At 36.2% G+C, this 26,804-nt stretch overlaps 1 protein-coding gene across 1 annotated transcript; it reads right to left on the bottom strand.

Annotated features, from left to right (window-relative positions):
* Positions 1–383: 383 nt before the first annotated feature.
* LOC105150588 (uncharacterized) lies at positions 384–26,600 on the bottom strand. The gene is made up of 6 exons (XM_011063771.2): positions 26,163–26,600; positions 9,576–9,705; positions 7,193–7,335; positions 5,816–5,954; positions 4,073–4,187; positions 384–3,369 (listed from the first exon to the last, which is right to left on the bottom strand). The coding sequence occupies exons 1-6, from the start codon at positions 26,503–26,505 to the stop codon at positions 3,259–3,261; spliced, it is 981 nt and encodes a 326-aa protein (XP_011062073.2). The 5' UTR covers positions 26,506–26,600; the 3' UTR covers positions 384–3,258.
* Positions 26,601–26,804: the final 204 nt, after the last annotated feature.

Here is a 26,804-nt window from a genome sequence, read left to right as displayed (position 1 = left end):
TTTTGCAAGAATACAATAATTTTATACAGGTATCAAACAAAGAGTGAATAATTGAGGGGATCCCATAAATTCGATAATCCGTCGTTTATCAATGCATCTACGCTACTATCTGAACCATGAGTCAACGGCTTTTGGTATTCGTGCGTCTATCGCGATGTATTGTCCCTAGAGGAACGCTGTATCATCATCACCTGGAAAGGGTTGAAGGGAGCTTATTACTTTACGAGACTCTGACACGAGCACACGTGTACTTACTCTATGCACAATGCGCCGTGCACAGCTTGTACGTCGCACGTTCCGAAAAGCTCGTCGCGACAGTGTTGGAATTAACGGGACGGGTGCAGAGCTTTCTCCTCTCTTTTTTTTTTTAAATAAAAATATAATGGATTTTATTGTGAATGTATTTAAGTTATCTTACATTCTCTTAAGCTCGACAGCTCGATGATATTTACAATGCTTTCTTAATTAGCTATATATTACAAATAAATATTCTCTGTTCATACATACCACTGGTATCCCCCGATAAAACGGGGGAGATTACACGACTCTCGGAAAAACTTAAAAATAAAAAACGTATTCCCTTTCATAGAAAATTTACCGTTTGTTTTAACATTGTGCTGTTAAAAGCGCGAATTCTCTAGGAAATGATAAATTACAAACGATGTCGACATCGAGTACATATTATACACATATATGTGGGTGAGGCTATCGATAAACGTACTCCCTCTGTTGAAGGGAATTTAATTTCTAGATTATTAATCTGCATTATATTCCGAATGGCACGGCGCGCAGGATAATAGAGAAATATCGATAATTGCATGAATGGGACACGTTTGATTAAATGCCGTGACTTTCTCGTATGGATTTTATAATAATTCATAAACCGAACAATTGGTTACAATTAATTATTTACGACATGGACCATAATGTAACAAACATGTCGTAAAAGATTTTTGGTCAAATAAATTAAATTCTTGGGTAAAAAGAAAAATCATTCTCGTATACACATCTTTCGTATATAAATCTTTCGCCGGCCATTTCGGTAATTTTTGAAACATTTAAACATCTGAAACAGTAGCATGCCTCTCCGCGAAATCTTCCCAACACATAAATAAACTTTATTTTAATAAAATTTATCTAAACACATAATACAATATACAAATTTAATGACGGCGTAACGTCTTCACGATAAACACCGAAAATCGATTCGACGTGAAAATATGGCCAGACATACTTTCTTCACCGTCTCTTTTACAGTCATTCTTGTTCCATCTACTTAATAATTAAGACACGACAATGCAAGTGCTAATACTATCATTTGTGCAGCGAGTACAATCGCGATCGTGCGCGTGTGTTTTTTTTTATATATATAGGTAACACGTACAACACTACATCAGATCTCAGAAAAATAGACTCATCCATATCCGGTTCTAGCTAGGATTTCGTCTGACATGTTGAATTTGTACAAACCGGCATGCCGCGAACAAACATGTCAAATGCACCGCAAGTCACCCACAACGTGGCCTTACAAAAACCCCTTCGAGTTCCATTTATTTCATTTGTATCAGCAGAATTTCGCAAATATTGTATTTATGCGTACGAATATTATTTACGATATTAAACGACACTTTTTTTCACTTCAAGAGCAATTCTTTTTACTTATCCTAATTATGTCGGTCTTTCAATTGCACAAAATTCCCTGCGATTTCCATGCATTCTGATGAGAAAGAATTAAATTTTTTTTTTTTTAAAAGCCACATTATGACGAATGGAATTAAAAAGTGCTCTTCAAACTTTCTCTCGCTCATTTCGCAAATATTGAAAGTACGATATATACTGCGGCAGTGCTCATATAATCCGTGAAAGGAAAATTAATTTGACGTACCTAGCTCGAAGCTTCGTTATCTATCGGCTCGCCGTTATTTCGAGAACGAGTTAGTTAATTGTACTGATTCTCCCTCGGAAACTCCTCATTTTGAATGAGTCACGGATAACGCGTGTCAACTTGAACTTTTCTCCAACTTCCGGCGAAGCGACACGTGCTTCTGAAATCGACGGCAACATAGCGATTGCATTTTCTATCGAAACATGTCCGCGCGCGCGAAAGAACGCACCGTGATTTTATCCACCGTTCTCTGCTCAAGTAGAAATTCTTTGCTCTACTCAGACGACTCGTCTCCGCCGAGCTTCCTTCTCTCTGTAACGCTGTTCTCGCGAATCGATAGATCGTGATTATTCGATGAAATTGATTTCTAGGCGACGATAGTTCGTTCGTTCCGCACGAGTGCTCTTTTTCGAAATCGAGGCGAAAACGTGCCGGAAAAGCAAGCGTTTGCCTTCTTCCTCGCTATAAATGTTTTACCTTTTGCCGTCTTTTTCTCCGACTTCATCCAAACGCCCACGTATTCTCGAGAATCAAATTCTATCTCGCATTCTCGCGTTGGAACAGCACGCGCGCGGCCATTCCAAAGGACAATCCGCGAAAGATCTCGCTGGTTAATAAGGAGTATTTCTTTTTTCTTTTTTTTTACTTTATGCTCATCTCGTGACAAAACCGCGCAAAAATCGAGTCAGTCTTGCGTCGCGGTATCGTACGGACTAGCGAATCGCATCGATTGAACGATCAATTGAAGAAATTCTCCGTTTCTTCAGATATATCGCATCACGATCGACCCTTATCGTCCAATATCTCCATGACGTGCGTGGAAGAGAGTCGCCGTCCTGAAAATCCTCTTCTGCGATTCCGCTCCCTCTGACTTTCACAATCCTTTCATAACGTATTTCTATAAAGCATTTTCCTTCCCCCCTAATATCCCTTCGACTCTTAATACTCTCGTTGTTGTTTGCTTCCGTAATAGTGATTATTGCGATCTCTCGCATCATCTTGCAAATGAAAAATATATTTTCTACGGAGAAAGAAACGCCGTACTTTTCCTCCTCTATGTATCCCTCCTCTCTTCTCAAACCCTCGTGGATATCCTCTTTTGCCCTGATGCTCTCCTTTCTTCCCCTTTGATCGCTTCGGCCTCTTCTTCGACCTTTCACCGAGAACTCTTCGAAAATAAGGAATATATTCTCTCTGAAGCAAAGCACGATAAAAGCCGAATGGGCTACCTCCAGTTTCTCGTCTTCTTCGAGCGCCCTTCTTTTCATCTCTTCATTCTTCTTCCTGGAGCCCCTTCCTCTACATATCCCGCTCTCTCTCATTTCCCTATTTTCTATCTTCCGAAGATAAAAAATGATCTTGACCGAAACCAATTACGTGAAGTACCTCATAAGGAGAATAAGCGTCATTGGCATAATGGCAGAAAGATTTAGCGTCGAGATACCGCTGTTCACGGTACATTCCGTGTAGGGCGCACAGTGCGCCTGTAACAAACAAGACAAACAATTCGCCCTCCCTTTAATTCGCCGATTGTATTATCAATCTCACTACTCGCTAAGATGATTATTTACTATTAACAAGTGTAAGATGGTCATTTGTTAATTTCGCTCAATATTTTTTTTTTGGCTTCGTATTTTATTGCTGAAAGCAGAAATAATACAAATAGTACTCAAGATAATTTTTTTTACTTTTTTAAACTACTTTTAAATTAATTGTATAATAAAATTGATTAACTTACTTCAATTTATTAAATATTAGATCACCAAGATTAAAAAGATAAAAAGAATCCATTTATTAATATGTGTATCTGTTAAATAATATTAAGGAATAACTTACTTCTTGGCTCCATCAAAAATGAAATTTCAAATAATCAGTCATTAAATAATCAAAAGATATCAAAGAAAATATATCAAAAATTAACAAAATATATTTAAATATATGATGACTTACCTTAAATTTTGATTTAAAAAAAAATTCCGAGTTTGTTAAAAAGTCTAAAAATTGATTCCATCTTTTTCAAATATAGTCAAAATAAATGAAATGGAGCCATATAAAATCAAAATGTTTTCAAAGGCAATATTGCAACAGTAATTAAAATCAATTATAAACGGGGCAATTAATGAAAGCCTTCAGCGTGTACTTTCATACCAATGAAACATGATGTCGAATAAAATATGTATAACTCACCTTCAGCAGCGAGCTTGACATTCTGTCGAGGAACTCCTTCGTGAATCGTGCTGTATCATCGCCACACTGACGGCGCACCGTATGATGAGAGCATTCCAAGTACTCCTGGAAGGCGCTGCACAAACAATATCCCATATTCTATTCAAATTCCCCTTTCCAATGCCAAAATGGAATGAAATAAGTGGTTATCGAATTACTGTTGTAAAACGCTAACGAGCGTAACAAATTGAATTACAAATGGAGAATACCAGACAGAATCATTAGCGCTACAATGATCATAAAATCATAAAATTTTCGAAATTTCTCCGTTGTTTTTCTAAAATATTATTCTAAAATTATGTAAAGTTCGTAAATTTGTGCGGAATAAATTCTCGTTCATCTTTTTATCACAATTCACCCCGTAAGGGGTAACTTTTGTAAAGTAACTTTTTGTCTTTTCGAAAGAGAGCGCTCGTGATGGTTTAATTAAATATATCATACACTACGAAGAAACAAAATGACGCGAGGAATGTGCTTTTGCGGACCTGTTATTCAGTTTCGGGTCAGCATCACACTACTTACGTCCCCCTTTCGCGAGGGATGCGCAAGTTCAAAAGCTGCAGTAGACCGTGGTTGAGATACGCTAATGACATTACACCCTGTGTGTCTGTACAGGCATCAGCGTGAAACTTCCGACCTAAAGGACTGATTACACTCTTTTTGCGCGAGTCCTTTGAGCAACGCCCGTCGTTATTAATGCAGTTGTTTCGCCGGCGAGCTCTTAAGTGTTAAATTATCGCAGTCGAGAGATTTTACGTCTTTGCGCTAATACGAAACGCCAGAATTTCGAGTATTGCTTAAACCTATTTGTCCGTGTTTCGTATTTTGCTCCGCTCCGTCGATCTTTCATGTCATAATCTTAACTCGATTTTTCCTTAAATTTAACATCGACTTAGAGAAAAAGAATCATCATACAATCCCCACGAGATGCACTCTCGAAACACGAGGATGCTTTTTCTTCATATTTTCCGTAAAATACTAATGTAATATCGATTCTTTAAAAAAAAAATTTATATTACCAAATCTAACACAATTTTTAATAGAATATGATTCAATCTACAATTTAATACAAAATTACGATAAATGAAATTATCATAGTATAGTGAATTATTTTATTACTCAGTAATTTCTTTTATAAAATATGCGGAATAAATTTATTCGTTCCATTTGTTTAAATAAATTATTAAATAAACGCGCATTCTTTTTCTTTGAGTAATACAAATGTTATTTTATTCTCACACGTAAAAGTTAATAATCCGCAGTCGTATATATACAGACAAAACAGTCGAGGGTGTACATTTTGAAAAGTGGCTAGGTCAAATTGACTCGCGCTTTGAGTTCTAAGGTTTACCTCCACGTTGCTAAACTAACAAACTTTCTCGGATAAGTAAATGGACTGTGAGTTGCATCCTTTGCAAAGATGTAGAAATTCCGGTCAAGTGTACATATACATATATAGGTATATTTGATATGATATATACTTTCTAGAACAACGTTATCATTTTATTTACGACATAATAAAGTAAGTAATCCCGAAGAAAAGTGATGAGATCGTATCTATATTTTTTTTTTATAAGCATTTCAATTGTTTTCGAATTATGTCATTGAAGTAATAGCAAGTGCTGTGATAACTATATATATATATATCTGCGCTTGTTTCTTACTCATCGTTTATATACACATAAAAAGATTTCTTTGACTTACCAGCAAAGGGACTTGAGATTCTGTTGTCCCAATGAGCCATTGGTCATTATTTCTTGAGTCGTCTTCTGATACGATTTGTAACACAAAAGCTCGTATTCGGCTTTGGATTTCTGCATGCACGGCGCGTGTTTCAAGAATTCTGCAAACAGAAAATTGCATTTCCGTTATTGAACAATTGCGTATTCGTAGGAACATAGGTATCAATAATGAAATTTCGAGGTCAATCAAGCCGACTTGACAAAGCGGAGAAATATATAATCTAATATTACTAAAAAGAATGAACATACATACGCATTAATTCTCCAGAACATAATCATTTCAATTTATAATACAATAATTAAATACAATAATATTAAAATCGACAGATCTACACGTTCTGATTTAGAAAATAGGTCATTAAATTATTTCGCAAATAAAAATTCAAGTTGATTAAGATTGAATCGCATTTCCTTTCATTCTCGATTCTATTCTTGGAAAATAACTCGAGCTATTTACAAGAGCAGTCTATAATTACAAGAATATACATAGATCATTGACTGACGCACTAGTCTCGTCATGCTTTGAGATCATAGTTTTGAATATAAAGGCCGCTTTCCCGGCTCTTGTTTACGATAGGCGTGCTGTACATTACGTAGCATGCGGTATGAGGAATCAATATTACTCTCCTTGCTAACAATTCATTATGTTACAGTGCCTCTCTCTAACGGAGGAGAGTACATTATGAAGAGTCATGCCGGCTCGATCGACCCGCGGACAATCTACACGATATTCCCGTAATCTCGAGAGTGCCGGATGCATTATTGAGTCTAGTACCATCTCTGACTGGACCGACAGTTTGGAATTGCATTGATGCCTACCGCTTGCCCAATTGGCAAAAGAGTTGCTGGCTTTGTCGACTGGCGGATGACTTTGCGCATCGTTATATATTTCTCTCTTCGAAGATAAGATCTACGTCAATTTACGAACGATGGATTTATTTTTAATAAAGCTCTTATCCACGAAAATAAGAAGATCTAATTCCAAATTATATAGAATATCGCACATTTAAATAGAAAAATCAATTGCCCGCCTAACTTTTCCGTGAGATGTAACGAGTTTCTCTACTTATCGATTCCTCAAACTTTCTGCATTTTTATTTAAAATTTCTGTATTTCGTTCCTTCCCCATTTAAATCCCAAAATATGTTAATATTTTAGAAGACATGAAATATAAAAATACACTTAGCTAAAAAAAATTCTAAATCTTTTATTCAACCGCGCAAGTCGGTTTTGTAATATTTAAAATAATATCTTTCTCTCATTTTCATAATCTTTTAGCAATTGTGATTATACATTGAAGACGTAAATATCTAATCAGTTCGATGATTTAGGCACTTACCGTCTTGATATGGGCCGTCTTGGCAAAGCTCCATGATAGCCATGTTGGTACCGGTGTACAGAGAATTGAAGTGTTCCCGTTGCTTTTGCTGCATGCAATTTAGCGTGTACTTTTTGATGCATTTCATACCTGCTTCGAGATCCCTATAACAAAAACGGGAAACGCTCGTTATTTAAGCATTCGCTGTTTCGAAAGTTATGGGCAAAAATGTAAGTTTATCAATATATTAATAGGAACTGCGTATGATAAAATCGCAAATATCTCAAAAATATATACGTGAAACTGGCAAAAATAACTTTATTAGACTGTATTAAAATGTTTACTGCGAAATATTTACTATCTAATTGCAAAAAGGACAACTATATATTTTATCCAATAAACCAAAGAAATTATCTTTATTTTTTTTATTTCTAAATTTCGACATTATTAATCTAAATATTAATTAAAAAATATTTGATCGACTTGAAAAACGTATGAAGACTGTATTTCGTTTGTGAGTTTTTATAAAAAATAAAATAATAAATTAATTGTCAGTTTTCAAGAATTTTTTCAAAAATTTGTTTTGATATTAATAATGAAATCATAAAAATGTACAAAAAACAGCGGGCATCAGGAGCTGGAAATTGCGCAAAAAAACGATAGAGATCGATAACGAACTTGTTTTAATATTAATGTTTTCTTCGGATAAAATAATAATTTAAGAACACAACACTTACTGTTAATTTTCATCTTTTAATTTTAAATTTCTTTTCAAATTACTTTCGCGTTGAGCAATGAAATCTTTCCTAACTTGATTAATCGAGGCAATACATATCAAAGGTAATACATATATACATATCATACAATACGATCCTCTCTCAAGATTCGATGGAACAAACAAGAAACTTGGGTCGTGTCTCAAGACAAGCCCCCTCAATAGAATCGCGATTATAAATATGATATCACGAATATCAAATTGACTTTCAAGATCTATCTATCGAACCGTGTCATTTCTCAAGATCGTTTCCAAATTGAATTTCTCAGCACAAACGTGACTATAAATACCAGGCCAATGTCATGTTGTATCTCGAATAGAAAGCGTATTGAAACATCAAGAACAGATCGATATTTGCACGATGTAGAAATTTTCCAACTGTACTTTCAACGTAGCAAGTAACTAATGAAGACATTTATACACACACACACACACACACACACACACACACACACACACACACACATATATATATATGCATAACGTACGTTTCATCTTATCTTTAAACTTGATAGTGCAAAGCATGTGATTTGTACGACCATCGCATCAAAGAACAAACAAAGTGAGACGTTATGGTGTAATACTCGCTACACGTGTAGTCTTGATAGCGCAATTTTTATAGCGCCGGTAGTTTTATCATGACTACGGAAGAAAACGCGTCGGCACGATATGCAGCAACATGATTAATAATTTGTCATATCGGCTATGGCTTGCCGGGCACGCACGAGTACATCAGGTCTGAATGAAATTTAAAGTTCCATGAAATGAGCCGAATTTCCTCTTGGCTCGGCGCTATCGTCGGAACGGCTAAATTGCAGCCGTAATAAGATTCTTCGTCGAATACTGGGGCTGGAAATATCGTGCGAAATATCCGGCAGCTTGCATGCAATCATCCACTCAATTACATACGTACCGCGCCGACTCGACGGCGCGAGAGAGATTCGAGCGATCGAGCATCGCCGAATTGTGATAAGCCGGTGCAGAGACCTCGATACGATCACGAATTCGGACGGATATAATAGACTAAAGCCGAACGTCGTATATTATTCTCGGATCAATTTCCAATTTTGCGAGAAATCGAAGAGTCGTCCGTGAAATCTCCGGAATCATCGATCGACTTTTTAACGATAAACTTTTTAACGATTAATATATAATATTTCGTATATGTGGCGAAATGCTGGAATTAACACGAGTGCGAATTTTAAATATGTGTAATGGGAAAAAAGAGAAAAATTTTTTCTAATGATTATAAAATCGTCAAATGCGATAAACACTTCTTTATTATATTTCCTTGTCTTTTCTCTCGACGTTGCAATTAGCGCGATTAAGCTCCGGAGAGAGAGAGAGAGAGTGCATTCCCGCACGTTCTAAAAATTGATATGAAGTGCGAGGAGAGAGAGAAACGACTGGACATTTTTCTCGTAGCGAAAAATTTCCCGTGGCGCGAGAAGAAAGTGGAAGAGGAAGACGAGGAGGTAGACCGTCACGAAATTCCCCATGAAACGGAACGTCAGCGTAACCCGCACCGACGTCTTCCTCTCATGGAACATGTAAAGACGGCGAATAACAACGGACATTTTCCGTTTAAAGAGATCGCCCGTGCGGGCGTAGAGAGAGAAGAAAACTCACGGGCATAGTTTGTTGATATCTTCCTTTTTCGTGACGAAACTCAGGTCACTATTGCTGATTCTCTCAAGGGGTCTGGCGCACCTCACCAGCTCCTCGTGTCCGCACTCTTCACCTCGGCAGCTAGCAAGCACTGAAACAGAAACGCGATAATCGGGTTAGCTAACGAGAGAGAGAGAGAGAGAGAGAGAAAGAGAGAGGAACTGAGAAACGTGGTCGATTCGCGAAATGTAAGAGGCAACAGGGACTCGATACGTCGTCCCCATCGATAACAATGTTATTAGTAAGGGAATCGCAAAGAGCAGCGTTGTTTCTCGAATTCGATTAAGCGCGCGACGAGCACGCGGAATCGATGTTGCCGTTGCGGCGTGATTGCAGCGGAAATATCAAACAAGTTTAATTGACGTGGAAACAATGCAGATTGCACCTAGAACTTCATACTCGGACGGATCTCCAATATTCTCTCATTTCGATGGAGTTGTATCACGAGATATCGTACACGTCTATCGCGAGCAAGACATTATACTTAAAGTTAATTTATATCATATTATATATTTGAAAAAGAAATCCCATGTAGAAAGAAGTTTTGCTCAAGTATTTAGTTAAATATACAAATCTGTAAAGAATTTTATTGAACCATTAAAATAATTATGTAGGACGCTCAAACTGCTTGTTAAAATATCAAAATCTCTTGAAGGATTGCTTGAAATTTCTACCTAATTATTTTATTTTGATAGTCCAACAAAATTATTTTCGAGTCTCCGTCTAGCTTTTTTAGATACTTGAGCAAAATCATTTTTTCCGTACCTTATTCTCTGATAAATTTTTACTAGGAATTAAAATCTTAATAAAATAAATTTCGTTTCAACTTGATTTAAACAAAAACAAGAGAAATGTCGAAAATATTAAGGGAAATCATGGGTCATCGGTTGTTTAACATAATCTGGAATGTTTAAATTAATACTACTGGTACAATACGACTGTTACTTTTTATCTAACAGTGATTAAATTCCATTGCATCGAAAAGCATCGATTATTAATGGTTTTCGCGGTGCAATAGTAACTTTTTAATTTAACAAAAATGTTTTAATATTGTTTTTGTAGCAGAGAATACATGTATAAAGATAAAGTGCAAATTTCTGCGCATCTTTTCACAATTTACTACGTTACTAGTAATAATTTTATTTTTTATAGATCTGATATTTATAGATATCTGATATTTATTTTTTCTATGAAATGTATAATTCAATGTATAGTTGGGCTACCATAAGTCATACATTAAATATTCATGACGAAATGGAACAACATAAAAAATATATGTACTAAAAAGTAGCAGTTTATACTTGTAAGCAATTAATTTTATTTTATTGTAATAAATGTTTTATCTTATATTATATTAATGGTTATTTCTCATTTGTTTTCTCATAATTTTCTATTTCATTATTTAATTATTAATTGTAATTATATTTTATTGCATTAATGACTATGCTAAGAATGTGTAAGTTAAATACTTTTCAATGACTTTCGTCACTGTTATTTCCTGCATAATCCTATTATTTTGTGTATGACTTATGACACCCCGGATCATCATAGGATACTATGAGTCATTTCTTAAAAAATATGTTTATATTTTTTTCTTAAAAACTAATAAATATTTACTAAATATACTTATTAAATTTTAAAATTGCATTATGCTTTAATTATTAAAAAAAAAATAATACAAAAATTTTTATATTTAGACGCACTTTTAAGAGTTTGAATTTTGTAACTCATGGTGTCCCAGTCTCCCCTATTTTTCTCAAAGTTTTTAATTCACACACTACAGCCACATATTTCCACATTTTTAAATAGCTCAAATCTCTATCAAGCCCGTTTTCTCCATCTTTCATCCTTTACTTATCTATCATCTGTTATAATGGTTCTTGTTAAAGTCTTTTGTGTCTGAATTTTGAAAATGAAATTACGGCGAGCACACACATAAGACGCGCTCGCGCTGCTCGCGTGTGAGTATCGGTGGTCACACGCGAATTTGGGATGCAGGATAAAAAACACAGGAAATGCATTCGCCGTCCGAACTAATGATGACGAATGGTGCGCGATATTATCACGGCGTCATGTGCCGTTGGCGAAAAACCATTCGTTCATATTAGGAAGTTGATTTGGATTTAATGGGGAAGCATCGTTTGCTAGTTTAGCCGCGCTTTCGTCGTGCTTTTCATTCCAACTTTTGGAAATTCATTACCAATTATGCCGTATGCACAGTTCGCAAATGTTATATACACGTACATTTACCCGGTACCTAAAGACACTATGCTCTAATTTTAATACAGAAGATATAGTTTTACAAATTTAAAGTCGATTTATCTTATGAATCTGAAATTTGGTAAAAGTTTGCGTCTCAACTTTTTTCAACGTCTCTCATTTAGTAATCAATCTCGAAATACACAAAAAGTTTGTCAATCTATATATATATATATGGGAATGATTTTTCTTCTTCTAATTGCACTCCAGTATGTCGACGTAAAGTCCAGTATGTCTCGAAAATTATCGGTGCCTCGAGATCTTAATTAAGAAGAAGTCGACTCTAAATTGAAATCAAAGAATCCGTCAAAAAATTAAATTAAATTAAATTAATTTAATTCGAGGATGCTAAAACATTCTGTACAAACACTAGCAGGGTAAAGGAACATCATATCCGTCTTTTAAAGGGAAGGGTGCGAATCTCAGGACATTCTTGGCGAAATTATTAAGTAGTTTCAAGAGAGAGCTTTACACTTTCCTCGTAATAAACAAGTTATTGTAAGGAAAGGGTAGAAACCGGAACGGGGTCAAGATCGACTTTTCTCCCGATACCACCAAATGAACTTATAACTTCAGCTCGAAACCGATTACCCGGAAGTGCCACTTTTGAGATAATAAAAGAGAACCGGCAGTAGGACTATTGCTCTTCGTCTCTCTGTATAACACCTGCAACTCTTCTTCCTATCATCTCCCATCCCATGTTTGCTCTAATATAGAATTTCTGTATACGCGTGATGGTGCTGCTAATGGAAAGTAACGTTACATCTCACCGTCATGATGAAAAAATAAAATAAATGGGTGTTATATTTAAAGCCCGATGGAAATGTTCAAACGTCCATTACCTATGTCGATATGTCTTATAAATTATTCGAAATATCAAATGTTTAATGCAAGAGATCTTACTTGGCTCAAGAAGACGACGACGACGAAACGAAATATAATAGAAACGAAGCAGTGTCCGTATAAATCAAAAAAGGAGAACATGCGAATTAACAATTTAGATTGATTTCAGTATAAGAGGAATCTTGTAAAACTTTTCTTTCTGTAATTACTTTCAGACTAAATCGACGCTTTTAGAAAAATGATCCCAATATCTCGAAATACATTATACATTAAGTCGTTCACGTAATACAGATATATTGAATAATCTTTGCAATCTATACATCGTATTTGTAAACATAGCATGCGTTCGGATAAACATTGCAAATTAATGTTTGTAGTTGCCGCTGATGCTACATCGTTACAAGACATGAGATTGCTAAAACATATTACGATAAATACGATCCTCGTCCCATTTGGAAGAGAAGAATCGCATATTCCTCTATTAAAATTTACCGTTAACAAGATAAAGTTTTCGAGAAAAAGAAAGGTATCGTCCAGAAAACGTCTTATTCGATTAAAAAATTTACTCGGTAAATTCAGTGAGCAACATTAGTGACTCAGCTGATACGTGAAATACAACCCATGATGCTTGCAAAATATTTGCGCAATAAACAATAAATAAATATTATATATAAATCTTCAACTGGGACAAATCGTCCCGTTAGACTAGAAAGAATTGAAAGAAACACGAGGTTTCTTTCTATTCCTTCGAGTCTAATAGGGCCATTCGTCCCAGAAGAGATTTATATATTTATTTATTGTTTCGCGAGAAACTACAAGTTTCTTTACCAAGTAAACTCTTACCAGACGGGGAAAACTCTACGTTTCCCTGAGACGAGATACGAATTCTACGAGAGAAGAGGATATGGATGCATCGCATGCAATATGGCCGTGTATATCGTGTGTTTCATTACATCGATTTGGTGATGCGTGCGACAAACTACGCGACTAATCCCTCGTGCGGCGCGTCGATGACCAACGTCATTAAATTTAATTACAAACTATCGAAATTATTGGAGAACTCGACCGACTATCGCGGTAACGACCAAACGATTCGGCGAGCTGTCCGCGAAACTGGCCGCGGCCTACTCTATATAGCGACGCAATTGTTTTGTAAACCGAATGCAACAATGGGACGACGGGCGTCGTCTGCCCGTGATAAATCTGTCCTTCGATGATTAAACAAATAACTTCGTCCCAACGGGACTTGTCGAACGATTTACGCAGTCATCAATTGAAATAACACACAACGATAGAGCGTTCGATATATTGTCTTCTTGATATACCTGTCGCTACTATAAATTTTGCCTAGAGACTATAAATTTTTTTCTACAAACGATATAAATCACGTGAAAATCATGTAACCATATTATTTTTTGTATATCAAATCTTTTATAGTCGAGTAAATTTTCTGATATATATATATATATATATATATATAACAGTTTTTATGTAATAATTTTTTAAGGAGAATTAAAACTACTTGGGTTGCAATAAGAAGATCGTCCATGAAAAGATAGTATCACTTGGGTTTTACTCTTCAATTTAATAGTTTCTTTTTTTGAGGATTATAAATAACGTGAAAATTATATAATCACTTTCAATGTAATAAAATCTTTGAATTAAATTAAAAATGGGCTACAATATAATTATACAATTAATCGTAATTTATAATATTTGTCTTTATAATGGATAAACGAACAAAAGTATAAACATCTTTTTCAGAGGTGGTTATCCCTCTATATATCGCAACCCATTTTCTCATCTCCGATCGCATTTCGTTTTCTAGTTCTTCTACTTGCTTTCTCTGCTCGGCTAAGATATCACTCGTGAGAAGAGTACCGAGCTTACTGCAGGACAGAATAAAAGTTCCGTGTGTAATTCTATTCGCACCAGTGATTCTCCAACGGACTGAATCGATCTATTATTCAGAATTACACAAATCATGGCAATTCCAATTTTAATCATATCTAATAACCATTTTGATTAGTAATCGACTCGTATTCCGCACAATAATTACGATCACAATTAATTTCATAATTAACATTTTTATTACATTCTCCACAACTTTGTACTTCACTTAATTCGATTCGTATTGCGTAATTATGTCACGTTATGAAGTTATTACGATATTATCTCCAGGTCTCCGCGGTTACCATTTTATGCTACATCACAGACGTTTGAAACTCATCTTGCGCAGCTCCCGATTTATAAATTCAAATGATAAACAACTCATTTTGTGTCAACAGTTCTATTGTAAAGAAAGAGATCTCGTTTATGTGACTTCATATTTTTCTTCACATCATTCGCTTCACGTGTGTGGATTGAAAAATTATTGTATATTTTTATCAATGAGCAATCAATATGCGCGTGCATGTGGCTCATCTTAATGCCCGCACGCAGGCACTCACGCATGCACGCACGCACGCAGTTGCAACAGGAAGAGGTTGGTTAGGGCTTGTATTTATAACGAGGCGAGATGGGACCATCGTACGATGCCGGCACAACCAATCGCAAGCCAACTCGTAGGTTGGCCTTGCCACGACCGTTAAACGCGCGTGCGAATACGCTCGCTCACGCGAGTGTCAAATTGTGACATCACGCGCGCGGCGCGTACCAACTCGTATGACATTTACCTATGTTTTTGTGAAAAGGAAGAAAAAAAAGAAAAAAAAAAAGAAGAATCGAACCAAAGCAAAAAAGTTTCTATCATTATTTCGGAATTCTCGATTTCTATTTCGAGACCCTTTTTTTTCTCCAAAGAGGAAGATAAAAGATTATTGTAAAAATTCTTACAATATATGTCCCTGAAAAAAATTCATTTTTTATTCTAAGAGTGATAGAGCAAAAACTTTAGAAAATTTTTACAGATCTTTCAAACAAATATTTCTTAAATGGTATGTACTCGTATACTTACTCGGTACTCAAGTTTTTGAAATAAAGATAGAAGGAAATTTACTGCATTAATTATAGTTCTATTTGTGATTTGCAAAGTCATAAAATTAATATACATTGATTTATTAACATGTCACGCCATATTGTAATATTAAATGAAGACATCCCAGTATCGTGTACTTCTTTTATATAGACATTGATAAGATTTCATTTCATAATGCAGTGTTAATTATTATCTCACTATGTGAACTTCGTTTCACATATAAATTTTGTCTTTTTGATTTTACTTTTTCATACCATCGAAAAAAATGAACATTATTATTGATTATAAATCTTTCTGCTATACTACTTATTATTTATAGCAATGAATTCCATACTAAATGTTTACGAATAAATGCACTGTAAAAAAATAAAAAAATGAGGATTTTTACATTTTTGTATAAATTTTAATACTTTTAAATGTCCAAAAATGTTCAAAAAATCCACTATATGTTTTCAAGTCAAAATTAACATTTTATTTTTTGTATAAATGTATGTATTTTTTTTTTGTACAAGTGTATAAATGAAAATCATCTTCGTGCATTTCTATTTAAAAGATACGATGCGCACATATCATCTTCAAGTTCACACCCCGAATTTCCTGATAGAGCTAAAGCGGACTGCTTCAGAATTTCTAACGACAATGGAAACTATCTAGACAACATGTATCGGTTACAAGTAGCCCCGTGGTCCATTGTCCATAACCATGCAAGTGGCATTGTGTTCATCGTTTTCCGAGAACGATCGTCGTGGGATGAAATTTCAGATTCGGAATGATTGACATTAAGAATAGCGAGCTCGTAGGGCGTATTAGGTTAATGAAATCTCTCTGGGTTACCTGACAGTCGAGCACTGAAATAGACTAAACGACGACACGATGATAAGGATGATAAGAAGGTCGTGCGGCTATAGAAGATAAGAAGGAGAATAGCTGCAAAATCGTTGAATAATTGACCAACGGTTCATTTGCGTCAATACAAAAGCGTTATCTTATCTACGGTAGTATTACGCATAATTATGCGAAAAGAACAGTGACGCGTATTATTATCTGGTTCCGGTTTTATTATCTATTCTTTTTCTGTCCTCGTGCGAGGACGGGATCGATGGATTAATGGACAGATGACGATGACGATGACCCTGCGTGATGACTCTTCTTTCGCGTGCTATCCTCATCGCGTGACTGACCTACGAGCGAAATGGCCGTCGACATAATGAATAACTCACAATAAGCTGATTGCGTGCAAAAATAGTTTCATTTTTAATCTGACGCGTGAAAAATAAGGCACGAAGTCGTTTTAGTCAAAACTCTTCTGTGTCTAACGGTAACAATTGCGCGAGACGTTTTCGATATACAAATATATTTTTCTCTACGCCACGTTTGAATAAAACGTGTACTAATAAAAGAAAAAAACCAATAAATAATCTTAGATAAGTACTATGTCTGTATTTTATACGCGAGAGTAATAATTTTGATCGTATATTCCGAATCGCGATTAATAGGTCAGAAATATCTAGAGAATACTATGTGTTACAGGATGATACTTTATACAATACACAGATCTTCAATATATGTGGTGCCTGCAAACTATGTTAATCTAATCGGTATGTTATATTAAGCTGTAGCGGTACAGTCGCTTATATCTTATTGCTAGATATTTCGTGTATATTTCTAAGAGTTAAATGTTTAAGATGAAAATAGAAAATTGTGTCAGTATTGCAATAACTGATTCTTCCCCCCCCCCCCTCTCTCTCTCAATATTCTGAAATCGATGCACATTTTCTGGACAAGCGATTGTTTCAACATTAATTCCTATTTAAGCGATCTTTTTAGGAAAGATCTACGAAGAGCACGATAAAACGCTAATCCCGGATTGACGAATTAAAACTATCGTTGCAAACTTACAGTATTTTAGTCGGTCGAGACAATTTTCGCATCTATTTAGCGACCATTTAGTATCGCGTTTAATAACGAAGTTGACACGTTTACAGTTTTATGTTTCTTAACATTTATTAGCGATGTATTACTTGTATTATCATACATTAGCGCTAATCGGCGTTGATATTTTTGGTTGTGTTTTAAATAGATTTGAATGCCACGAGTATCGGTTCGGATAAAAGAAAAAAACAATAAATAACTTGATAAAATAATCTTAGATAAGTATTATCTATATAAATATTTTTGCGATTGAATAAAACGTATACTAATAAAAGAAAAAAACCAATAAATAATCCGAAATAATATTAGATAAGTATTATGTCTGTATTTTATCGCGAGAGTAATAATTTTGATCGTATATTCCGAATTGTGATTAATAGGTCAAAAATATCTAGAGAATATTATGCGTTATATAGGATAATACTTTATACAACACACAGATCTTAGTTCAATATATAAGATACGAACATCCAAAAAAAAGAGATTTTAATTTCATACTTATACTTTTTACTGATACATTTATATTATGTTATAGTTGAGATGTTAGTTATACCCTTACAAGATAGAATATAAAAATAATGAACTTTAAGACTTCTAGCTTTCTGGTCGATACCTTTTATTTTCCTTTCTACAGCACAATTTAAAGAAAACTATACCTATAGTACAATGGCCACCCCTACCTTCCTCCCCTACCCATTTAAAGGTTGACGAGATAGATATCGATACTTTTGAAAGCTCTGCTTGATTCCCTTGAAAATTTCAACGTCTTGAGATCTATAACTCGCAATGCGATACCGTCGTGGGTAGAAAAATTGTCAAATGTCTGCAAAGACATGCATTATAGGACTGCATTGGAGAAATAATGTACGAGTGATAGAAAATCGACAGATTAACACGATTATGTCTGCGTAATCGAACAACCTTATAATTTCTAATTAGACGTGAAGGAAAGAATAATATTTCCATTTAGCAAAGAAATAAAATTACATTTATTACAATCCGCATTCTGCAGCATCTTTCATACAACTCGTTATTTTATCCAAGTTTTATTCTTCCCATAAATGAAAGATAGCTCTCGCAAGAGAGAAACGATAGCCGTCTGTTTTATCCTCAAGCCTCCGTCCTTTCTCTACATTTAATATGACATTGGTATACATCATGAACGACAAGATTTCGCTAACTTTAATTAATTTGCTTCGCTGTACACGTTTATTACAACGGGCTCTATTCCTTTTCATTCTTTTCATGCATTATCGCTCCGTTTACGCTATTTATTATTGTAATGTTACTGTGCGCATCGTATCCTATTTCCAGAATAAACAGCAATGAGAATAGCAAAGAGGAAATAAACTCGACTACGGTCGTACCTACTCGACATAAGAAGGAAAGAAGTAGAGACATAAGAAGCGGAAGAAACGCGAAATAAAATAAACGAGTATTAGTCTCGAGAAACCTATACCGAAAATATCGATAGGCGATGCTAGACACGAATCAGTCAGTCACATGATTCGTACGAAGAAACAGCTGCGCCTCTCTTCCCTCTACATCTCTGTATCTCTATCCTTTTCTTTCCCTCCGCCACGCAACAAGTCCTCGTTCTCGCGCGTGTAGTTACGTAGAAATACCTAAACTCTATGGAATGCGTCTCTATATCGTGCGTGCGCGTATACAAACCGGCTGTTCTCTCCCTCTCGTTTCTTCCTCGCATCTGTCATTTCTGACGACAGAGGTTTCTCCGCTCTCTCACGTGGCCTTCGTCAAGGAAAAACAGCTTGGTTTATCGAACGAGGATGCTTTTAGCGTGGCGCGACTATGGCGTGACGCCGAGATCGGCGTGTGAGGTGAGTCGGTAAGGTGAGGCGAGACTCACGCCCATCGGCTCGGCCAATCGCCAGCCGCTACGTCATCTCGTACGATGTAACGGAGCGAGTCATCCACGTGGTCGCCGGTTGCCGAGCGCCGTCGTGCCGTAGCTATTTCGGTTGCGAGAAAGACTGTCCGCGAAAAGCGACTGAGAAATTCTAAAGAATTACTGGACGAACCGCTTTCCTTTCTTCCGCTCCTATAACTTTCGGCTTTATCACTAAATTAGCTTTGTTTTCACACTCGACGTCAAAATATTTTTGGGGATTTTAACATATTTCTCGTCACCCATTATGAGCAGGTAGAGTGAATCGAAAACTGAGTCGAAAAGTTCTCTACTATTTTGTAATTTTCGCAATAGATATTAATTACTAAAAATTGCCAAATATTGATCTTGAATAATTTTTTACTCAAATACTATCAACTTTATAGAAAAGCTCCAAGAGACAAAAATCATAAAGTTCTGAGAATTTTTTCAGAATTTTTTAATACCGTATTTCTTCTCATGTTGGTAAAAATAAAAAAATGTATTAAAAAGTTGATAAAAAATTCTGAAAAAATGTTTAGAGTTCTATGAGAGGAAAATAAATGATTTTTGTCTCTTGCAGTTTTTCTATAAAGTTGATAGATTTGAGTAAAAAATTAGTCAAGACCAATATTTGGCAATTTTTAGTAATTAAGATCTCATTAACTATTGCAAAATGATAGATGACTTTTCGATTCATTCTATCATGATGGATGACGAAATATGTTAAAATCACCTGTATAAATTCTTTAAAGTGATTCTTTAGTAAATCGAGTTATTAAATATCCAATCTTTTTATGTATATATAACGAAATTAAGTACCGAAATTGATTGTGCAAAATTCTACGATAAGAGTTCACGATGAAATATGTATTTGTCTCATGTATTGTGTGATATGTAGTTCTTAAGATTTTTCCATCTGTTTTATTCGCTTAATTATTGTTATCGTTATCTACTGGCTGGCTTTGTAACAACAATCTTGCTGGTGCCCTGCCATTTGCTGTATGTATTTACATTGTAACAAAAGATATGTAATAAATAAGAGAGACAAAAAATGTTGAAAATGTAACCTTTCACGTATAACTTAGTGACAGATAAAGCTCGCAGACGCTTCTGTAATTAACTTAATACAAATTTTACCATAGATTTTTTTCAAAAACGAGATTATAATAGTTTACAAAATTACGATTTTAATAGTCACAAGAAAGTAATAGATCAACAGTCTTTCTGGAAAGATATATTTACGTGCATAAATTTGCATATAAATTTAACCTCGAAAAGTGAATACAATCTCATCTTGTTTTTGTTCGAAGCTTTCAACTATCGTATGTCCCATACTATTTCATTAAGATATACGTGTAGTTTTAATATTTTATCCAAATTATGCAGATTTGTAATTTTGGGTGGGGCCTGCTGAGGCACCCTAAATTTTCGACACTTTATTAAAGAGCATCTTGTCTTTCGTCATGGACTAAAAAAATTCCAGAACATCTGACAATGACTAAAATACAAGAATTGCGAGTCTGTAGTTAAAAAAAAGGAGAGAGAAAAAAAGGAAAAAACATAACCATCTAATAATCGCTTTTCCTGCAATGATTTCATGTTTGGAGTCAGTTGCGGCATCAGGACATTAAAGGTGTCAGTGACAGGGGAAAAAAGATAACTAAATGGAATACGGATGAAAAAGCTAAGAGATTGCAATAATAAATTTTCAATATATCACAAAAAACGAAATTACATATGTATCTTTATATATGTTTTATTGCTTGACACCGCTTTTTAGACTGAAGTATTTATAAATTTTAAATGATACTGAAGGTGACGATATTGAAATCGAAAATAATTTTTTTCGTTATTAAATCTCTCTTTCTCTCTCGATGGGATAAAGAATAGTTTTTTAAAATTTCGTACACTTTTATGTTCCTAATAATATCAATTTTTTTCATTATCGATTAATCAATTTTACGGATGTTGAGAAAAAAACTGAAGGACGCAGATTTCCACACTCCATCAGCGGAAATGTTAAATTATTGAATTACTTGCAATTGCGCGTACTCAAAATGAAATAATTGACATGGATATGAGACGGAAAGATCGATATAGAGCATAGTTCAGTAAACAAGTCAATTATCTAACTCTCATATGTGGGTATGTAGCGGCGCCAGTGATGATGTAATCCAATTTTACATCGCTCGGGAAATGCGTCTGAGAATTTATCAGAAAAAATGTCACGTTGCGCACAGCGTCACGTTTTCTGTTTACTTATGAATTGAAATTGTCTTACGAAAGCGATCATTGATAGAATAATTAATTTCATTTAATACGATTGAATCATTCTTATGTCATATTTTCTTTTCTTCAGCTAAGGATACCTGATACTAAATAATGGCCCTTTCGTTTTTTTTAAATATTCAATCTTATAAATATTTTCTAAAGATAGAAATTTCCATTCAAATTTTCGTAATTATCACAAGATGAATATATTAGAAAGTAATACAAATATTATGTTGCATAAATATTAAGTAAAAAATTTAATATAAAAAAATATATAACATTAACAATAAATTTGTAAACGATTTCTGGAATGTTTTTTAAATAAAATTAACATTTATGATACATTAAATTAACACGTATTTTATTCATTTAATTAAAAATTCACCTTTATAAAACAATTTTTGTTATTTATTCGCTTCATAAATGGTTATTTCGAACGCAAAGAAATGTTGAATATCAGATTAACATATTAAAATATTTAAATAACATAATTACATTGTTAAATTAATACTGAAGTATGTTAAAAATTCAACAAAAAATTTTAACGAGACTTTTGAATGGATCGTTTTCTAAACATACAAACACAAAATGTTTTTTACTACGAACCATAAAGTCATCGTGTGTACTACGAATTAATACTTGGAAACTTATGAGTAACTGCGTCACGTCTGGACAATAAAAAGCGCAATGTACTCGCGAACGGTCGTTTTATTTACTCGATTTTCGCGGTACATCATGCGCGCGAGATGCACAGAACGAATATACACTGAATGAATTCAAGGCCGGCGCGATTCTCGTCATCGCCTCTTTTAACGTCAGACGCTTTGTAAACGCACGTTTCAGAATTTCTCTTCGCGAAACTAATTGCATCTCGTATTTTAAACTCACGTAATGCGTCACGCGGGTCACGCCTCCGCCTCAAGAAGCGATTTTAAATTCAGGTTCCCAGTAACTCGAAATGTTTTTGACACTTTGCGATGCTGCTATATCTCTCCCACGTGTCGGTCGTTTATATTTCAAGAATGCCAGCTTCTCAATCGATACGGTAAATTTAAATCCGTTACGGCCGCTCTAAGTCTATTCTTTTTCTATTTCAGTCTGTCGGATTTTCCGACACGTGTCGAGTGAAAATTAAATCTCGCTCAAGCAGGGCGTTGCGTTTAAAAATTTCACCAATTAAATTATCTCTATTTAATCACTTTGGGAACTAAATTCTAGATAATTTATTACGAGATGTGAATATATGTGTTTTTTCCACGTCGTCGAAATAACATTCGCAAGAAATACGGGGATAAATTTAGCACTTTTTCGCTGTAATTAATATTTCGTTAGGTTTGAAAATCGACTCGATAAAAAAAAAACCGTTTGACAGCGTTTCTTTTCAATCGTTGAATTTTTGTTGCACCGTGGCGCCGATGGATTAGTAGATTAACAAAAATCGATTCGCGTCGCAGTGAAAATAAACGACAGCCGGACGAGCGAAACACGAGGACAGGAATTGGGGCGCTAATTGTCGAAAAGGGGCTTCCTTCGCCCTAAAATATCCCAGGCCCTTCGATAATCTCGGAACGTCGCGTCGCCGCCAAAGATACGGCGGAGGAGGAAGCAGCGCCCGAACTTGTCTGTGCGCGACCTAATTAGATAAATTAGATAAAACTTGGTCGATGCTTAAGAGAATTTTTGCTTGCACGCCAGTATCAATCTTCGCTCTAATTAAACCTCCCCCGATTTTACAGCGGGGCCAATTACCGTGTGTTCGCACGGTACCCCCAAACGAGCCTGAATCGCGCCCCAGCGAAACATTTTCCAACGCGGAAATTTTCCCGCCTTTTTACGATCACCCTCACCGAGTCGACCGTTAACTTTAACCGTAGTTTAACTGATCGTTTGTCCCTCGCTCCGGAACTGGAATTAGACGGGGGGGGAGGGGAGGGGGGGAGAGACGAGGGATCGTTCCGAACTAAAGTAAAGTTAATTTCCGTGCGAGATTAATCTCAACTATAATTTGCAGTCCCGTTAAAAATGTCTTCGAAAGTTCAAAAGCTGACGTCAATTTCGCTAGAAATTATTGCGACGTCGAAACGCACGCTTCTCCACCGACCCCCCCCCCCCTCCCTCCCTAAATTATCTGTTTCTAATTTCACCAAGACTTGGCAGTGTTTTCGATTAGAGTTTTCGCTGACCGACGTCAACTCGAACGTCGAAGCTGTACGTCGAAGAACGCCCGGGACTCGAGACTCGTGTTTACAGCGTTCATCTCGCGCGTTTCAATTCTAGAACGTAATTATTGTTACCGGATTTTAAGCGATGACGTTGTCGAGCGCGCGCGCGCGCGCGCGTCCCGCTTTAATCTACGCCGTCGATTCTCCTCCACCGTTATGCACTTGAAACGGTGTCCTTGACCTACGTCTCGCGAAAGAGAGAATTGTCGAGTGCGATACTTTAGGGGCCTATTCTGTAAAGGGTCCTCTACATGGAAGTCGTAGATGGTCGTGGAGTCCTAAGTCGTAGGAAACCAACCAATCGCAATCAAATATAAGGAGAATACTCGATTAGAACTGGTCAGTTTCCTACGAGGAAACGTTTTCTATATAGAGGATCCTTAACTTTTAACAACTCTAACGATATCGTTAAATTGTTGTTGAGTAGCTTTTTTGCTGTATACAAAATCTGCGCAATGACAATATAACGATATTGTTGCAGTCGTTAAGAGTTACAGAATGGGATCCTCGATAGGCCTCGTTCTTTTTGATTCAACTTTTGCACCAGTTTCATCTTTCTTCTTTTTCTTCTTTCCTTCTGAAGAGAAAAGGAAGAACTGGTGCGAAAGTTCAGCTGAAAAGAACAGGCTTATTACTTCATCCTAAAGCGATATTCATAGTCCGTTCTTATTTCAAGACTGTCTTAAGTAATGTTTTAAGACGCTAATACAGCCCCCTCTGATTGATCCGCGACTTCTTAAGATTGTACTTAAGACGGTCTTGAATATAAGATCCGACTATATGAATACCGGTCCTAAAAATGGTGATAACCAAGTTTGGAAAAGCAATAACATTTCCAGCGTGGATCTTCCTTTCGTTCAGGAGTTTCGAATCGAAACGGAGTTGATTCGACGCGAGAATGTTTGACATACAGAATTAATTCTCCAGCAACGAACCCAAAACAAAAATTTTTGAAGATTACATAATGTTTACAGAAAATACCAAGATTTTGCTAAAATATCTAAAAATTGAGCTAGAAACAGATCCAAAAATAATTTTGTTGAATTATAATAACGAAAAAATCTCAAGCATGATTAATAAGCTTTTAATATTCTAGGATCCAGTTTGAGCATTATTATTCTGATGGTCCAACAAAATTATGTTTAGACCGGTGAAATTTGGCTAAATTTTTACTTCAAAGAAATCGTCCTTTCCATATATCAATCTCTCTGTTGGAGGTATCTTCTCTTGCATTCTATACTTCAAACGCGACGCTTTAAACTTTAGAACTTAGGTGTAGGTTTTCATAGCTGTAATTAAAAGCGGGACGTATCTATTTAACGTAGAACACGAGTAGGCATTTATTTTCGTGAGAAATACTGGAACACGTGAAATTTTACGCGAAATTATACGCGTGCGAATTTATTCGCGATGTGATCATCGTGCATATTTTTTCCCCTTATAAATCACTTTTTCCGTTTGATAATTTTGCAATTAACATGACAACAATACACGAGACTCAATTGCGTTTGCGGAAATACCTGTCGTCCCTCATCCCTCATCCCTTGAACGTCACTTTCACGCACGTCGGATGTAAACCCCCATATAACCCTGAATGTTATCGCAGTGAAACACGTGGATAACAGCGGATTCACGTCAAGGAAATCTGGACTGAATAGAGGAAAGCATGGTGGATCAGCAGAAATGAGAGACGTTGGCAACTTTTGCGTAAATTAAGTACGTAGAGTGTTGTCGAAAAATTCATCGCGTCAGCGGATTTCAAAACGAAGCTCGAGAAACATTACGTAAATGAGAATAGACGCATGATATTTTGATACAAACGATCTGCTGATCTGCTATGAGTCACTCGCTCGCTGCGAACCTACTTCGATTAAAAGATTCTCGTGAATCGTCACGTAAAGCAAGCTCGTCTTACTTTGCGTTTCCTGCAATCGCAGGAAGAGACGAGTTGAATCTTCGGAGACGGCGAGATGAAAAGAAAAATAAATGCGCGAGACCGTAACGCTGTAATATAACGATAATAGAACGAAAATGCCGGTCGCCGGTCTCGTTGCGCGACACGATCATACGATCCACACGAGGAGAATCGAGAGTGATCGAGAGTGATCGAGAGTGATCGAGAGAGACGATGGAGAGGGAGGATAAATACTCACGAGAATACAAGGCGGTCATGAACAGCGCGAGCCAGGACAGCTGATTCTCCATAAGTGTTTTCATGTTCCGGGCCGCTCTTCGTCGTCGAATCTCGTTTGTATGCCGCACCAGCGATACGTCGCGAAGTTCGTTGCCGAACGAGAGGTAGGTGCACGTTTTTTCAAACTCTAAGTATCGTAATCGGGAACGCACGCGCGCGTAGAGAACGGAAGAGACGGAATGGAAGATGGAAAGTAATCGAGTAGATTGCCAAAGAGCAGAGTGCCAAAGTAGTGCCTCGCGTGTACGTGCGTGTGCTGTTAGTCTGCTCTCTCGGCGCTCTCTTTCACCCGCGACTCGCATCCGTGACGACGTGCGTATCACGCGACCGATCGTGCACCACTGACGGACGACTCACGGCATCGAGTCGGCGATGACGACGACGACGTGAGCGGAGAGAACGCGCGCCGAGTTTCGAAGACGCGAGCGCGCATGCGTGGATCGCTCACGCCACCGATCCCGCGAAACCGTCCGCCGTCTCTTTTCTTCTCCCTCTCTTCTCGCTCCGAAGCTCCCTGCTTCTCTCTCTCTCTCTCTCCCTCTTTCGCGCTCTCGCTCGCTCTCACTCGCTCTCACTCGCTCTCGGATCTCGCCACCGCGAT

Source organism: Acromyrmex echinatior, chromosome 18, assembly GCF_024713525.1.
Source record: "Acromyrmex echinatior isolate Ae372 chromosome 18, ASM2471352v2, whole genome shotgun sequence".
NCBI lineage: Eukaryota > Metazoa > Arthropoda > Insecta > Hymenoptera > Formicidae > Acromyrmex > Acromyrmex echinatior.
This window is presented reverse-complemented; position numbering and strand designations above follow the sequence as displayed.

Excerpts from the sequence above, each read along its gene's own strand:
- LOC105150588 (XM_011063771.2), bottom strand. The coding sequence starts at position 26,505 with ATGCGAGTCGCGGGTGAAAGAGAGCGCCGAGAGAGCAGACTAACAGCA. Across the intron at positions 7,336-9,575 it reads GATATCAACAAACTATGCCC|GGATCTCGAAGCAGGTATGA; the intron begins GTGAGTTTTCTT and ends TTTTTGTTATAG. Across the intron at positions 3,370-4,072 it reads TGTCAAGCTCGCTGCTGAAG|GCGCACTGTGCGCCCTACAC; the intron begins GTGAGTTATACA and ends TGTTTGTTACAG.